Source organism: Mycteria americana, chromosome 1 (genome assembly GCF_035582795.1).
Source record: "Mycteria americana isolate JAX WOST 10 ecotype Jacksonville Zoo and Gardens chromosome 1, USCA_MyAme_1.0, whole genome shotgun sequence".
NCBI lineage: Eukaryota > Metazoa > Chordata > Aves > Ciconiiformes > Ciconiidae > Mycteria > Mycteria americana.
Window position 1 is genome coordinate 47,392,771 of NC_134365.1, and position 17,555 is coordinate 47,410,325.

General features: G+C 36.2%; 1 protein-coding gene across 1 annotated transcript in view; it reads left to right on the forward strand.

Annotated features, from left to right (window-relative positions):
• The window catches only part of LRRIQ1 (leucine rich repeats and IQ motif containing 1), a 113,886-nt gene that overhangs the window by 33,513 nt on the left and 62,818 nt on the right, over window positions 1–17,555 (forward strand). Inside the window, exons 17-19 of the mRNA XM_075491633.1 lie at window positions 4,022–4,498; window positions 6,587–6,725; window positions 9,311–9,430. Of these exons, the coding sequence (XP_075347748.1) occupies window positions 4,022–4,498; window positions 6,587–6,725; window positions 9,311–9,430 (736 nt within the window). The remainder of the gene's footprint in view (window positions 1–4,021; window positions 4,499–6,586; window positions 6,726–9,310; window positions 9,431–17,555) is intronic.

Below are 17,555 nucleotides of genomic sequence, written 5' to 3' on the forward strand. Positions count from 1 at the left end.
TATTGCAGGAGTGTCCTGTGACCTAAACAGTGACCTCTTTCATGAGTTTGTAAGGGACTTTTGTAACCTGCAGTTGAACATCAGTAATGATGCTTATATAAGTTTCCCCGAAGACAAATCAGATTTTACCACACTGTTACAAACAAAAGCTCAGTTAGAATTGGAGTGCACTATTTGAATATTCCATATATCAGAATTATGAATATCACAGCAGAGCCACAAAGGGAAAAACATGACATTAAGCAAAATTTTAACTAGCACACAAACTAGCACACAAAGGGGTAGAGTATTATTTATGATTTAGCTGCAATGGCCAGAATAAAACTGCCATTGCTGATTAGAACTGGCTTGTTTGTCTTTTGCCTTTGAGAGGTTTGTTCTGCTGACTTTTTCTTATAATTTTTACTGTCTCATTCTGGCAAAATGATGCTCTTTGAATAACCTGGCCGTCATTGCAGATGCAATTGCAGTAGGAAATTCTATACAAAATGTGTCAGCCCCATAAGCAAGCTTCTACTGCCACCTTTAACTTTCTAAGTGGCAACATTTTGGCTGATTTAAACCCCACTGAAAGGCTGTTAAGGATTAATAACTTGTCCTTTTCCATATCTGTTAAGTCAGCCTGTGCATGGGTCCTTCCACTTCCTAGGTGGTGTCAGTGGGGGTTTGCTCCTCTCCACCTCTACTCTTCCCTCCCCAAACACTGCATATGAAACTGAACAGGGTTTGGTCTAAATTTACCAAGAAGACAGTGATGGATATTCTCAGTGGATTGATGTTAGGACTGAAGTTGTAGCAGTCATTAATAAATGCCTGACTTGAATTTCCAAATACGTTAAAATCTGATTCTAATGCTTTTGTCTTTCCTCAAAGTCCCTGGAAAATTCTAGCACAAGTTGAGAGGTATCTTTTTGGTAAGAAAGCTACAGGCAGCTTTCTGCTCTTAGCATTTGTTTGTGAAAGTAATATCTTGGTCTTCAGGTACTATCAGGGCCACTATTCTAGCACATCGGTACATTGCTATGAAAGACCCATCCCTTCCTCTTCTGGTTTATTATCCCTTTCTCCCACTGCAAAAGCATTGCATTCTTTGTCGCTATGCTAAAATTTACATACGGCATAAATTACTTTCACTTGTTAAGATCAAAACAAAGCTGTGGGAAGCCATTGAACATGAGGGAATGTGCTGGTCAAAGCTGGAAGCCATAAAAATTTTGCTGTAGCAAGACTGCCATATTCATCTACATTTTGTTACATACTAAGCAGCCAGGCAGTATGGATACTGGTGCTTCCGTCAGGATAATCCCATTTCTTGTTTTGTCTAGATGCTAATTTATGCTTAAAACCTTGGTTGTGTCTTAACCAAGAAGGAATTCCAGAAGAGTTAGCGTGACCAGACCCCTTGACCTATAATGCCAAAAAAGGTCTGAAAGGCAAACAACCAATTTACATTAACTGAAAAAGAAATATTGTGGTATCAAAAGTATTAATACTGTCATATTTCTTCCTGTGTCTTCTCTCTTTCCTTGTACATGTTTTTTTTATTAAAGAAGTAAATCAGTCCTGCATATTTTCCATTATAGCAGCTTCCTTTCTGTGGTTTGAATAAGCGGTCTTCAGGAGCATGTCTCTGGTATCAAGAATGCAGTCCTTTTGAGACACTGAGAAAGCTGCAGTGCATTGATAGGATAGCTCTACCCCAAGCCTATTGAATAGTTCTTTTTTTCTTCAGAGCTGCCTGAAATTCCTGTTCACCTAAGCGAACCACCAAGCTGACTGCCACCTAGCACTCAGGCCCCATCTTAATATTTGTTTTTTGTGCTTTGGAGCTTCAGCTTTGCAGGAGAACCCCAAATACAGTTATCAAGCCACTTCATTGCTCATAATTCTCTGAGATGTCACTATAGCTTCCTTTGTAGTTTCTTGAAACTTAGACTGATCTGACTGCCTAAAAGGAAAGCCACCGATACACAGAGGGCAACCTAAAAATCCTACAAAATCAGAGTATAGTTGTGGATTGCCAGGGAATGTGTCAGCTGGGAGATAGGGTGCATGCCCACAGCGACAGGACTGTATTTTGCAACTACTGCTTGGAAAAGCTGCCCAAAAGCAGCTTCTGTGGAAAAAGTAACACATGATCCCTGGTGACCACACAGTTACTCCCTGCCTGAATTTTCAGTTGCTTTCAACCTCCTTTCCCATTTCTGCTTGCCACATTCATAGCTAGTGGAAGGGTGAAACAGCTGCTCGAGATGCCCCTGCACCTGTCGAGGATGCACAAGTATCAGTATCCTACTCTGTTCACCGTTACGGTGTTTTGTTTTTCTTTGTTTCTGTTTTTTGAGAATGAACAAGTATACTCAGGATATACTTTTCATACAGAAGTTTATTTTGCCCAATATATAAAACATTCTGGGTTTTTCTGCAATATTTTATTCCTCAAATAAACAAAAAAACAAAACTAAAACAAACCAAAGGGAAAAAAAAAGTGGGAATGAATTCTGGTTTGTTTTTTTTTTTTTTTTAATTTATTCTCACCGTAGTATGTTTTGTAGAACTTTGGTAATGATCTTGTACCAAGTTTATCTTCTTAAATACTTTAATTATTTTAAGTATTTAACTAAAGTATTTAACTAATGCTTTAAGTATTTCATGTTGAAGAAATTACTAGTCTACTGTGTTGCAGGAGACAGCTAGAGTTTGTTAGATCCTTAAGCAAATATAAGCATTGCTTTAAATATTTTTAGGAATTTGTTGAATTAACAGGAGTAGGAGTAATGTTGTGTAATGCGCAATCAAATGTACAGCTAATGCACAGTGAGTTGTGTATTTAGGCCGTGTGGATTTGGCTTCCAATTTAACCATTCATATTTTGTCCAATAGCACTGAAGTTGCACAAGCAGAGGAAGAGTTGGAATCTTTTTTACTCTTGTAAGATCTGATTCTGTATGTTCTCAAAAATCTAGAAAGTTCTTAGTTGAACTTCACTAGAGGAAATAGTTATATAGATAAAGAGTCTTTTCACAATAAAACCTTATAAAAGCTGCACCTTTCAAGAATGATGAACAGGAAGGAAAATTCTGTTATTCAAATTATAATCTTAGGACCTGATTTTTCCAGACTCCCAAGAGAATTGATCTTATTTCTACTTTTTCTCTTGGATTGCTGACCTAGAATTGACATCGTGCTCCTCTAAAAATAGTGCCAGATTACACATCTGTGCATCTATCTATGCTATCAAAGGAAAATGTTTTTGGGATTCCAAAAGTACCTGCTACCTAATATAATGGACAAACACTGTCCAAATACAGACAGCCTTCTGAATCTGTAACAATTAGCTCATATTTGCTCTTACTCATCCTCGTCATTTAGATGGTGTAACACAAAAAACTAATGAGAGCCAGACTTCATAGATTAATGTTGCTTCAGTCTAGCACCTTCCGTTACATTGATAAAAATATCTATACTTAAAAGTTTCTGTTTTCCTAAATTCTCTCTAGGCACTGTGGTTTGTTGGTTTGAATCTAAGTTTGGGTTTTGTTGCTGTAGTTCTAATCTAAATTTTAAAATTACTGTTATTTTTATATTAGCTTTCATAGTTTCCAGATAAAATTGGATTATTAAGGCTATTACAGGATTTATAACAAAATCACCTCAAATCCTCTAAAATTTTAGGCTTCATATGCCTCCAACCACATGGAAAATTAATAGTGAAATGCATGACCTAGTGCCTATTTCAAACAGACTGAAAACTTTTTTAAAAAAAATCAGAATAAAATAAGCAATCTAATATATTTGAGTATATTTTAAATACTGCCAAAAAAAGAAAAATGCCATTAAGATTTATAAATGCTGAAACTGTTTTTTGATCAGAGTAATTACTATTCACTGTAAGAATATGGAAACATGTAAGGATACTTGAAAATACAAGGTAGTTCAGAAAATAATAGAGGGAATATATATTTTTAAAACCATTCTTACAGTCTGAAACACATGTAAAAACATTTTTGTCTTTTTTCAGAATTGCCTCTTCTATTGATCCTGCACAGGGACAATGCTGGTATTTTAATCAGTTGATGAAACTTAGTATTAAACATCGATATGCACATGAGTATGGTGAATTAAACATTACTGACAGAGATGGACCAGAAGCACTGCAAAATCATTTAAAGCAAACATCTACTGGCTGCCTAGAGGAAAATAACCTCTTTATCATGGGTGCCACAGAAAATAAACAGGTCTTGTTGGATCCTTCCGAAAGATGGATTACTACTGGCCATATTCAGGCCACATTCGTTAACTCCTCCATACCTGTGCACCGAAAGGAAAATAAAGAAGATCAGAGAGTGAAGCAGAAGAGCACTGAATCTTGTATTAATTACAGCGGGGAGAGCAAAGGCAACAATAACATGTCAGCCCAACTCACATTGCAACAGTCAGTGATAGTAGCAAGTTGTATGGGAAGAGATCTTCAGCATTTTGAGAATGATACAGAAAGGTAAGACAGATGTCAGATTGCTTTCAAATAGATTATACAGATAGGCAATAGGAGTGAGAATTTCTTGTTTAAAACAGAGGCACAGAACTTGTAGTAAGAAAATGGTATTTTTAGGCTTGTTAGACAATAAAGAGTTATTTTAAGGTGATGCACGCTAGACTTCCATATTAACAACAATTCTTTGTGGTATTCTGTCCATTGATATATTAGAATATAAATAAGTATGTACTTAAAATGATTTTAAAATACTGTATAGTAAGAGAATTTGAAAACTTTCTCTTGGTCTCCTACCTTTTCCTTCTTTTTTTGCAATAAACTTACGAAACCAATTCGATGTCACATACAATGTTAGGGATGAAAATGCTGAATGGTTTGCAGGAATTTTGGGGCAATTTAAACTACAAACTAGTGTAAGGCTTTTTTGCTATACTATTCAAGATTCACCTGTGTAGAGTTTACAGTCAGTATCGTTTAGAAGGCAAGAGGGAAAAGTTGCTTAAATCTACCATCCTACTTCCTTGACCTTAGGCCAGTCTCCTGCTGTTGTGATGACTGAAGAGCTAACAGCCTGCCCTGCCCTTGGTACTCCTCCAACATGCCTCAACCTGCTTCTTAGAAGCAGGGGTGAGGGGCCAGTTCAACTTGTTCTGTGCCACCAAATATTATCCCGCATGAAACAGACTGGTTTATTACCTCTTTGGAATGTGTTTGCTGCTGGTTTGTACGGTTCTGGATGTATGGTCAGGGAAAACAGAAGCTGAAATTTTTGCCCTATATATACAAAAATTCAGTTAAGATTTCGTAAGAATTCAGTTTCAAAAATACATGTCTTGAGAACACTATGAAGAACAAGCATGGAAGGTGTGCTTCTTCATGCTGTTTAGACTTACAGTAAATGGGCAGTAGTGCTTCGTAGGTATTTAACACACTAATAATTTGTCATAAAATTTATTATTCAGGAAGATCATAGAATCCATCATTGCCTCTCGGGAAGCTGAAAGTAAGAATACAGTAGTCTATTATGGAAGAGGAACACTTCAGAGAAATCTTTTTGAAATAGTTCATTTAGAGTTTTTAGTTAATGTTTTAAATGCATTCTATAAGTCTGTTTTTGGACAGTTCTCTTCAATGCAGAGTACAAACCATTAGAGGGGAGTTTTTTGTTTTTTAACTCAGCTACTGCTTTTCATAGATGCAAAGCTTATAAATAAACCATGTTTTGGGGTTGGTAAGCTTAATAAACACATTTTAGGAAAAAAAATTCTGGCTTAACCTCTGAAGTGTGCTTTTTTACTGAAAAGTATTCCTCTATTTAAGCAGATGCACTGCACAAGGAAAGAAAATATGTAAAGATTGGGGAGAATTTAGATGCCTTTTCTTAAACCCACTGTCCAATTGAAATGAGAATTTTGTGGAGAAAAGGATTCCAAGATAGTAAAGTCATAATGCAGAGCTGCCATTAAACTTTTTCTCCATCAGTATAAATAATTGAACATATATTTAGAAAGCTCAATCACTGAACAAATTAAATAGTCTGTAATCAGTGCTTGTTAAATGATGAGCAAATTAGAAAATGTACACATGTAACCAGTGGTCAGTAGTGTTAAACTGAAGGGTAAAAGTAGGCAAAAGATGAAATTGCAGTTTTTCCTGTCTGCTCCATTGGAGATATATGTCTCATGTAGTTTTCAGCATTTAGCTCTCTAGTGTTTTGGGGTTTTTTTTATATGGACAGTGGAGATAAGTGGACCCCTCCAATAGTTTATTCAGTCATTGTTAAACCACTTCTGCTCCTAATCCTTCCTTAGAGAAGACTCTTCCTCTCCAGTGAATATTCAGGGAACAGAGCCCAGCGGAGATTAGTCCTCTTATATAATTGGATTTCCAAAGTTATGTGATGTGGATATCCTCCAGTGTTTCTGAATATATGTCACATCTGGATTGTAATTTCTTTACAGTTTAATGGCAGAGCCTTCCATTTGTCTCAATGCATAGTGCTATGTTTTACGGTTATAGTTTGGCAGCTATGATAATCCAGTTGTACTGGTGAGGCTATGTCATTCATAAATGTATTTATTTCTCTACGAGGCTACATATGGCAGCATCAGTGATCCAGTCCCTTTGGCGGCAGTACCATGCCAGGAGGAAAACTGACTGCACCAAAACAGAGAATCAACAGTTTATAGAAGCTTTGAGACAGAAGCATGAAGCTGCCACAGTAATCCAGGTTGGTCTATGGTATTCTCTTTACTTATTTTGCAAATTTAATTAAAAAAAATCTTACTAGTTTTGTGTACTTGTCATCTTCTCTCTATTTTTGTTTATGATTTTATTAATAGTTTCATAATTAAACATTTTTTGTTTTATTTAATCAGCATAACCTTGATGTTTCTAAAAGAGAGCCTTCTTTACAAAAAGTTTTATAGAAGCATAAAAATATTTTCCCTTTTTTCACCAAGTATTTCCCTGAATTAGTTTTGCTTGATTTAATTCTAATATTATGTTTAAGACATATTGTGCCCATGTTCTTACTGGGGTATGTCTATGCTATTAAACTGACAGATGCTGCGTAATTGGTACATCCTGTCTGATATCTATACAACTAACTACTCTTCCCATCTCTTCTACCCTACCTATCCATCTCTTTCCTCTCTCCCCATCTCCCAAAACCAAGATTGCCTCATCCATACTGCCATTGGGAACAGACCATGGCCTAGGCTGTCCTATGGTAGATACTGAGCTAACAGTTAAACAGAACGGATTACTATGTGCAACAGTTGAAGTCCATGCCTTGGCTTTGTTTAGTTTGCTAACCAGATATAGTATTTACCTGCCAAGTTGCCAGGGTTCATGAGTTTTTCTACGTTTTTAAGCAAATGGACCCTCTATTGATTTCAGATTTCAAGTTAACTTAAAAACATTCGATATTGTAAGTGTTCTATAAAAATGTCAACAGCGCCAAAGTGATTTAGGAGCCTAAGTTCCATTTTCAGACTGAAAATCCAAGTAATTCATTAGTATCTATTCAACAAATGAGCAGTAGTAAAACATTTAGTAAATGTGCATACTAAGAAACAGGACAAGTGCAGAATCAAATTACCACAGCAGTCAGTTTTCTGGGAAGATGAGCTAAAATTCTTTTCTGGAGCATAGTGTGTAGCTAGTATATTAACAGTTGATCTCCATAAACTTATTTAATCCGGTTTTGAACTTACTTATATATTTGGCCTCTACTCTATATTAAAGTGATGAGTTTCACAAATGTATATAGTGATTAAAATGTGCTTCTTTTCATTTGTTTCAGACCTGATAATTTTCAAAGTTAGTATGAAAATAAAGAGTCTTTCACTATTTATCTTCTGTGCATTTTATGGATTTTTAGATCTCTCTTATATACGTCCTTACATTCACTCTTTTGTAAATAAAAGTTTAGTCCATTTAGTCTCTTTTCATGTTACTCTGTACTTCTTTTTATCTTTTTGCCCCTCTCTGAACCTTTACCTCATTCTATTATAACCTTTTTTAAAGAAGTGACTAGAACTGAATTCCATAGGCAAATATATCACGAATTTGTACAGTAAGACAGTTTTCATCTTGTTTCTTAAAAACTACTAACATATAATTTTTCTTTTTGATCATGACTGAGCACTGACCTGGTGCTTTCATAGATCTGTGTTAACAGCTGCCTTACAGTTTATCCTTCTGCATATACCATTAGGATTGCTTTTCTCCTTTGCATTTGTAAAAACTAATTGTATTTGTTGAATGAAATATATTTGTCATTTGATCATTCATTAATATCAGGATATTTTATCTGGATGGTTATGAAGATCTGTGGGAAAATAACAACAATGAAATTTTAAGAAAGCAGTTCTAATACGTTTAATCATTTTTATAATAATCAGGAGTTGTGTGTGTAAAAACAGTAACATTTTCAATAATTTATGCAGTTAGACAATCATTTCCTAAAAATTAATAAGCTAAATGTTAAGCCAGAATATGAGATTTACCCTTCTTATTTTAGTGCCTTCGTTGCAAAGCCATTAAATGTGGACAACACTACATCTTTCAGGACAGTGGAAATTTTTTGCATGGTGTTTTAAATGCTTAGGGCATCTTGAACTCTAATGATGTCAAACACTGATTTGGGGGAAAAATTGCTGTCCTTAATTTAGTTTTCTCAATTCCATCTATGTAATTTTGATCTCTGAAGTGTTTTCCTGGATCTGATTCTATGGCTTGGCATGTGTTCCTAACACCCTTCTTTTTCTAGCACTTAATTCCTGATGTGCTCCTTTTTCTTAGATATGATTATGCCTACTGGTAATATTTTTTTAAATAGAGATCTTAGACAGTTAAGAAAGAGTAACTGACCTAGGTCAATTGCATGAGATGTCTCCAAGAATTGCTACTTGTAAACTAGAAGACATTTAGCACAAGTGTATTTTTATTCTCAGTAATTTGAAAGTTGACACTCAGCTTTTTCTTATGTAGCCTTTCCTTTCAGTTTATAATAGTCCCTGAAGGAATTGTCAAATAATTAATTAGTTGACCCAGGTTTGTAGTTGAGGGAGTTTCAGGATTCCTTTCTGCTTACTTGTGGAGAGCCTCTTGAGTACTCTAAGCTTTAGACATATGCTGGCATTTAATTTGTCTTGTAGTTTTAAATGTCACATAAAGTTCAAAAAACAGATCATTGAGCTATTAAACCAAGGCCCAAGATGTTTTATCTTCCTAATGGGATAACATAGAGAATCTGGATTTGGGTTTGATCTATGGCTTTGTATAACATGCTTTAAATTTTTTGTTTAGGCATTTTGGAAGGGTTTTCTTTTGCGAAAGAAACTGGCCAGTGCTCTTGCAGCTGTTAAAAGTGATGAAGTGGAGAATGACTATGAAGAAATAAATGTGGATGATTTCACATTTTCTGAAGTAAGCACAGTCATTAGCATAAAAACTTCATGTAAAAAATAAATATTATTCTTCTTAATCAATTGTGTAGGTGGTAGAAATAAAAGAAATTGAAAGGGCTAGAATTAACATGTTGGATGTCCAGAAATAAAGAAGCATTTGGTATATGTAGCTCATTTAAATGTATTTGTCATGGATTAATTGCTTCCTGTTCTTTGAGTTACTCTGGTAGTTACTGTGCTATTAATGTCACACCCACCATAGAACCCCATATATTTCTGCAGTTAAAGAACAATCAAATGAGAATAAGGAAATAGGTACTTTTGTTCTAAAATGTTTAGCTTTTTAGTATTTTAGTAAGAGATTATAATGTCAACAATATTTGAGTATTTTGTTCATTCTCATGATAGAATAAGAACAATAATATAGCTAAAAATATAGAAAATGTAGCTGAGATTCATTGTTGCAGTGTTCCAGTAAAAAGAACACACCCCCAAAACCAGAGGAGAAGCAGGCTTATTAGGTCTTCTTTTGTCTTATAGGTAAAGTGCTAAAAAGATCACAAGTCTGAATACAGTAGTAAATTATGAACAGAAGTATAGTTAAATCAGAAAAAAACACACTTAGGAGGTCTGTGATGCACAAAATCCAGAAATTATTACTAGTAGTTTTTACAAGTTATATAGAGTTAATAATGTCCTTTCCGCTTCAAAGGATTGAAATTGTCTCAGAGGTTTCCATTCTAAGAAATAAAAGCAGTCTCCAAAGGAATTTGAGGAATAGTATCACATTCAAAACTGAATTTAGCGATAATTAAGTAAAAAATAAAAATGTCTACGGGATCAGTATTGTCATTCAGTAAGCAAGGAGGACAATCCTTAAAGTAATTTTATCTTTTATAGCCTCAAAGGACACAGTCTACATGGAAAGTTCTAGACTCAGTATGTGTAGTAAGGCAGCTGTTGATGACTTACCTATATATTTGGCTGGAGCACTGCTTTCTCTAATTGTTCACATTCGTTGGCTTCCTTTTTTTTTTTTTTTTTTTTTAATGTTTTCAGGTAAAGCAAAGAAAACTGACAGCAATGTGGCCATTTGAGACCTAAGAGGATATAACTGAGGTTTTTTTTCATGAACCCTTGTCCCTGAATGTGCTTATTCAGCTGCTGCATCTTTGCAAGAGCCATTAGTCAATATTCCACTGTAATTTTGCAAAGGAGGTTGATGCGATAGCCCTGCTACTGGCAGGATTAGATCCTATTTATGATCACATGTTTGTATGGCTCATAGAGAGTTATGAAACCAAATATGTTGTTAGTTGGAGCAGTGCAGTTTACAGTTGATCAGTCTTCAGTCATGCAAGTATCAGCCTTCTTTTGCCACTCCGCTCCCCTTAGAAAATAGTTAGGCTTTGTATGAAACTATTACCAATGACTTGGAGTAATTCTATTTTTTTCTTCTCCCTTTCAGCAGCTATTTTAAGATACATTTTAAGAATTACTGTCTTATTGTAAGAGCATGCAAAATGTTTGAGGCAGGAGTCCCAGGAATCATTTGGTAGACAGGAAATGTGTGTGTGTAAACACAGAGATCTGGCTTAAATTTTAGGATTTTTTTTTCATTTTAATTTGAAATATATACAAAAAAGAACAGTCTCATTAGTTGATGTTCTCTGATCCCTGGCTTCTTTCTAAAATAATAAAAAGCAGAAAGTTGAAGGATTTATTTCTTCACACAGGAAGGAAGTATCTGTTCATATATTAAAAAAGGAAAATATCCTGTTTTGAATTATTGAGCCAGTAGGCCAGAGTCTTATATACTGTAATTCAATTGAGCCGTTCTTGTTTCACTCTGTTTGGCCCAAATAATCCTGTGATTTTTTTTTTTTTAATTGCTAAACTGAAAACTACATGGGCAGTTTTGTTCCATCTGTCTGTCAGGAAGGCAATCGCATTTGGACAGGTGCTCCTGAGGCCAGGGAGAAAAGGAAGGAGTGGGGAAGGCAGGAAAAAAAGGCCAGCTCATTTCAGAGAGGCTTGCACCGTATCACCCTCTGGTATTGCCACACATTTCTTCCTCTTTTTTTTTCAAACCGTTATTGAGTTTATTAGGAAAGAGGTAAACCATGGTTTTAGGGAGCAATTCTCAGAGAAAGTGTTTAGGTTCAGATCATGACAGGAGAACCATGGGCTGACATTTTAATCGGCACAGCAGGCGCAAAGGCTGAACTGGGGACTGAAAAGTTACTCAAGCCCTTACCTTCTTGTGATGAAAAATATAAGAACATCTGTTTTCTACAGAGCAATGTATGTGATAAATTTACAATGTATACGCCCATGAAGGATATACTTTGTTCAGTGACTGAGCATTTCAGTGTTCAAGATTGATGGCTGTAACTGGAATTATACCCTGCAATATTTGTCTTTTTCTTTTTTTTCTTTTTTTCAAGCACTTATCCTGTCTGTGCTGAAGAGTTTGATTGTGAGAAATGTGTGGCTTAACTATAATGGGGCTACTGGAACTGGAGTGTGAAATAGTGATATATGATGCTGCTATATCATGTTATTAACTGTATGCAATACCAGGGAATAATTACTGCAAACTTCTATTAGTATTCTGCTAAAATTTGTATAATTTTTGCCTTACACTTTGTTCTGCCTAGCCCAGACTAGCCATCCTCAGTACTAGGTTGCCTGTTTCCAAGTGTCTTTAGCTGTTCATTCTCTGCAGTTGAGCAATACCAAATCACATGGACTTTCTACTTCTGCAGAGACAAGCAGCAGAAGCTTGGAACAGTCTATACTTCCTATTCCCTCCTTTCTGGCCTCAGTGTTTTATAGCAAAGTGCTGAAGCAGAGCCAAATAATGACACATGATATCAGTGGCTATCTGTTGGGCCTCAAACAAGTGTGTAGGGAGGAGTACATATTGCTGGGCTAAGAGATCCCATATGCTAGGGTGTGAAGGAAGAGTAAAATATCTGGACACCATTTTGTACTGCAGATTTCACTGTTGGATACGGTGAGTGAAATGAGAGAGAAGGACAGAAAAATCTTTCCTTATTGCAAACCAATACAAATGTACTAAATTGTGTCCAAAAGTTTTTGGAGTGGTCCACTGTTTTGTGGTGTAGTCATTGTTTGGGGTTTTTTTATACCAGTTTTACGTAGATTTCAGTCATAATGATTTTATTCAGTATTATCTACAAAATCACAAGTGTGCAAGCACCTATTTAAACCATTTGCAAATATCACAATGTCATTAGGCACCAGTCTTCATTAAATTACTGTTTAATATCTTCATTATAAACTCAGGGTACGCAGTGATCTGTGGAAGGTGAGGCTGTGAAACAGCATGGGAAAAACTCTAGTCTTTGCCAAAGATCTTCTGTTTACTTCATTTATGCACATTGAGCAGTGGTATATTTCTAGTACAAGTTTGGCACCATATCACATGAAAAATGGATTGCATGTGATTGAGCTGGAGGAAGGGCCTTTGCCTTGCTTACAATAGTATGAATAGTAATCATGTCACCTGAACAATTACTGGTCTCTTCTTGTATTCATATCAGCTCCCGTACGTTGCCAAAGACATTCAGAGGCAATTGATGGCAGTAGTGTTTTGTGTCTGTTGTATTGTGCAATGTCAAACAGGCTATCCCAGATGAGATGAAAGATCTGGCCAACAGATGTCTCAGAAAGTATGAGCCTGGTATTTAGTGATATTTTCATGTCTTTCATGTGGACTTTGGAGAATTCCAGCCTATATGCTCCAGAAGGCTGATCTTAAGGCAACCTTTCATCAGCAGTCCATCCATGTAGCAAATGATCTACAAGGCAGAGCTCACTTTACCTCTGGTGGACAAAATCTGACAACACATTTGCTTGACACAGCTCGCTCTTTCTGTACCATGTAACCATCAACATTGCTGTTTTCTTGATGAGAATATGATGTGAGCCAAATGCAAAATGGCTGAACTTGCCAGAAAGCTGAGCCAGTTGAATATGATCAGTTTTAAGACAATTCTTTACGCAGAACAGTCTCCATTGAATAAATCATTGGTTTCCTACACTGAGTCAGCATATGGACATATGTCTTATTCTCATCCAGATAAGTATCCATATTGATGGTTACATGGCACAGAAAGGAAGTACTGTATTTTTTAAAACTTCATTTTTTGAATTTAGTTTAAATCAGGGCTATCTAGTAATACTTTTTCAAAAAGAAAGTAACTTTGTAAGTTACTTTGTAGCAACCAAGCTAAAAAGAAATCCATCACTGCTTCCTCCATCAAAGGGAATAAATCTGTTGCCCTGAGACAAGGTGTTGTTCTGCTTCTGAGCTTGATTATGTAGAATTTTAAAATCCCAGTCTTTTTGACAGCTTTTGAAATTATTGACCAGGAGTTTCCTTCACATTTTTTTACATATCCGCACTCAGATGCATAGACATTCCTTGCCTTCCATGGCAGCTAGGTAGCAGTTTTCTCCTTTTTTTTTTTTTTTTTGGGGGGGGGTGGGGGGTGGGGGGAAGAATAAAATCTATCTCATATGTGCTAACTCTTGAAAAGTAAACAGCAATTAGAACAACAATTTCTTTACATCTCCCATCTCTAATATTCTTATCACATGTCCAAACTAGACACATACAATGTTTTGTTTTCTTTTCAGATAATTCTTCATGATGTGGTTTGTCTCAGGCTGTGACCTTGTGATTGTGGGCTTGTAACAGTGATTGTTGTTTTCTGCCTAGTGCCAGGAAATAAGTGTAGCCTATGGATTAGAAGGTCCCCATAACATTTCTTGTATCTTGACACTCTTACGCATGTCTAGCTCTTGTAATTGCTTATAAATGCCAGATCAGGATCCAGCCTTTCTGTAGGGTATACTGCAAAGAATATGATCCTTTTTTCATCAAATTTCTTATAAAGTTACAGTGTTGTAGAAAAGCAAAAAAGTGTATGATGAAAGCTTCATTAAATCCATCCTCTTCTTTTAAAAAGGAGGGGAAAAACTCTCTCCTAAGTAACATATTGGAAGATCAATCTTTTCAGTGAGTGTGTATCAACAATCTCTTGATATGATCCTGCTTCTTCAGCTGCGATGTTAATGAATCACATGCCATTCTCAGTCTGTGGCATCATCAGATACATAAAGCCTCTTTTCTACCTCTTTCAGCAATGATGCTTATCTCAAAGACTGAAATCTTGTTTTCTAGTTATCTGATAGCTATCCCAGCCTTCGAAGTAGGTTGTTTCAGTCAGTATCTGATAAAATAAACACAAACACAGCTATTAGGAGTTGTGGCTGTTGCTAACACCCCAGCTTCACAGCTTATGCAGAATGTGCTCTCATTGCTTTCTGGCCTTCCACCATGAGATCTCAGTTCTTAATGCCACCCGAAATGCTTTTAATTTTTAAACAGAAACTATCTTCATGGCTTGTCTCAGTCTAATTCTTGGTTAAATAGCCATATTCAAACAAATACTTTCCAAAGGAAAGCCCACTAATGATGCATGACACTAAAGATATCATTTGGAACCTGTATTTAGCTAAACGGTATAGTATTTTTCTAAATTATATTTAGCTTGTATGACATATCAAAGTATAGTTATGTCATTAATTATACTTCCTAGTCTTATTTGTCTAAAGACAAGCATCAGAATTGAATAAACAGGCCAAGCAATGGAAAAATGTATAAAAGTAAAAAAGTCTTAGTTCTGCACAGTTTTAGACTCATTACTGTAGCCTCAAAGGAAAATCGTTCTAAGCCAAATATATCATTGTAAATGGAAGTAATAATAGAGCCATTAGTTCTTCTCAGTGAGTACATTTGCATCTGGAGTCTCTTGCAAGCTGAGCTAAGGATCCCAAATCATTGAATATAACTTCCCTAAGTTCTTTAATTTTTGTGTAATGTTAAAACTGACATTTTAGTGTAGGTATAGATTGTGTTTAAAGGATCTAGTTAAATTTCTGATATTTAGCATGTCCACATACATTGATTTCCATTGAAAAAGGTCTTTTAGTAATGCCTATTTACAAATTTCAGGAGCTCTCCTAACTGACCTGTCTGTGCTCTGTGAGCAGAGGCCATTGATGCAGCCAATATTGTAATTGAGTTAAACAGCAGTACTTTTGGAGGAACCAAAGAGGAAAGTGAGATTTCAGCTTCCTTTCTCCTCCACACTTAAATCCATACATGTCTCATTGCCTGGAGCTCGAAGTCCTCTTAGTTTAGAACATAGCAGATGTTATGCAACCACAGCACAGCTTAACTCACCTGAACATATACAATTCCCAGGGAACAGATGGATGCATCCAAGGAGGTTGAACAAGCTGCCTGATGTCATTTTGAGGTCACTGTCATCTTTGAAAGGTCATGACAACTGGGGGAGGTTACTGGTGACTGGAAAAGGGCAGACATCACACCCATCTTTAAGCAAGGCAAGAAGATCCAGGGAACTAGAGCCTAATCAACCTTATCTCAGTTCCTGGGGAGGTTGTGGAGCAAATCCTCTCAGAAGCCATTTCTAAACCCATGAAAGATGATTGGGAGCAGCCAGCATGGGTTTACCAAGGGCCGATCAACTTCATTGCTTTCTGTCACAAGGTGACTGGCACAATTAGTAAGGGGAGGGCAGTGCATATTGCATGCCTTTATTTTAGCAAGACTGTTGACAGTCTCCCACAGTCCTATTCTCAAAATTTGTTGAGGTATGGGCTGGACAAGTAGACCATAAGGTGAGTGGCAAACTGACTGGACTGCCAGCCTCAAGTAGTTGTGTTCTGTGGTGCAAAATCCAACTTGTGGACAGTAATGAATGGAGCCCATCATGGATGGTAGGGGGACCAAAATAGTTAACATTTTAATTGACAACCTGTATGATGGCACAGAGTGCAGTCTCAGCAAGTGTGCAGATGATACCAAATTGGGGGCAGCAGTTGGTATGCTGGAGGACCAGAGTGTTCTTTAGAGCCGCCTGCACAGGCTAGATAAACAGGCTGACCAGAGCCTCATCATGTTCGACAAAAGCAAGTGCAAAGTCCGATATATGGGCTAGAGTCACCCCATGAAACGCTGTTGGCTAGGGACTGACTGTCTAGGAAGCAGCAACACAGAAAAGGATCTAGGGTCCTAATGGACTTTCTTTGCCATGCAATTCTTGAGTTTCTAATAGTGGAAACAGAGAAGGGGAAAAAAAAACCCATACCCTATAACACAATCTTAATTTAGCTAAAAACTATTTAACTTTATGTCTAGTTTGTCCTTGGAGTGGGCTAAGGAATCCTAAATGCTAAATACTGTTAAAACCATCTCCCAGTTCTCAGTCTAGTCATTTTGTTTGTATGGAAAATACTGTAAAATTTTATTTTGATATGGAAATAGCAGTAGCTATTGATCATTTCACAAATCTGAGTTTACAATAGGAAAACATCCCAAAGAATCAGCTCCTGAAACTCTTGAATTTCCTGGAGTGTAGCAGTGCAGGTCCCAAAAGATTTAAGGTGTTGAGACTACAGTTATGAATCAACAAATTTCAACTTGCAGATTCATTTGTGCATAATTTATTTCAAATAGAAGAGTTAGTGCTAGGAACATCTAAGGAGGACATTATAAGTGCAGCTGAGATAGATATTATTAAGACATATCTTTAGAAGTAAGCATTTTTAGTGTAATTAGAGATTTGTTATCAGTTTCAAAAAATATATGCTTACAACTTAGTCCTTCTTTGCTCTTTATCTTCCAAATACTATTTTGTTCTTATTTTTGAAATAGGGTCCTTTAAACAAAAAGGAAAAGTTGTCCTGAAATTGAATCAAATTCCCCATGTGACATGAACTTTGAAATATATTAAAGGTTAGATGACTATAAACTTCTGAGTAGTCTATTTTTTATTACCCTGTGCTTCTGCATAACTTCCCTTCCTTTGACAAAACTGCAAGCTGAAGTACGGCTTTCTTTTCTGTTGGGTTTTTAGTATTCATTCCCCAAACTTGATAGAATGTTTTGGGTTATCTTCGTTTGAAATTGTGCGTTCTCTGAATGTGCAATATTTAAGGGGTGGGGATGAGGGGTCCCTTGCCTGTTTTGCTTGTTGGGTTTTTTAATTCATTACCCCTTGAAAGTTTTGTTTGTTTGTTTT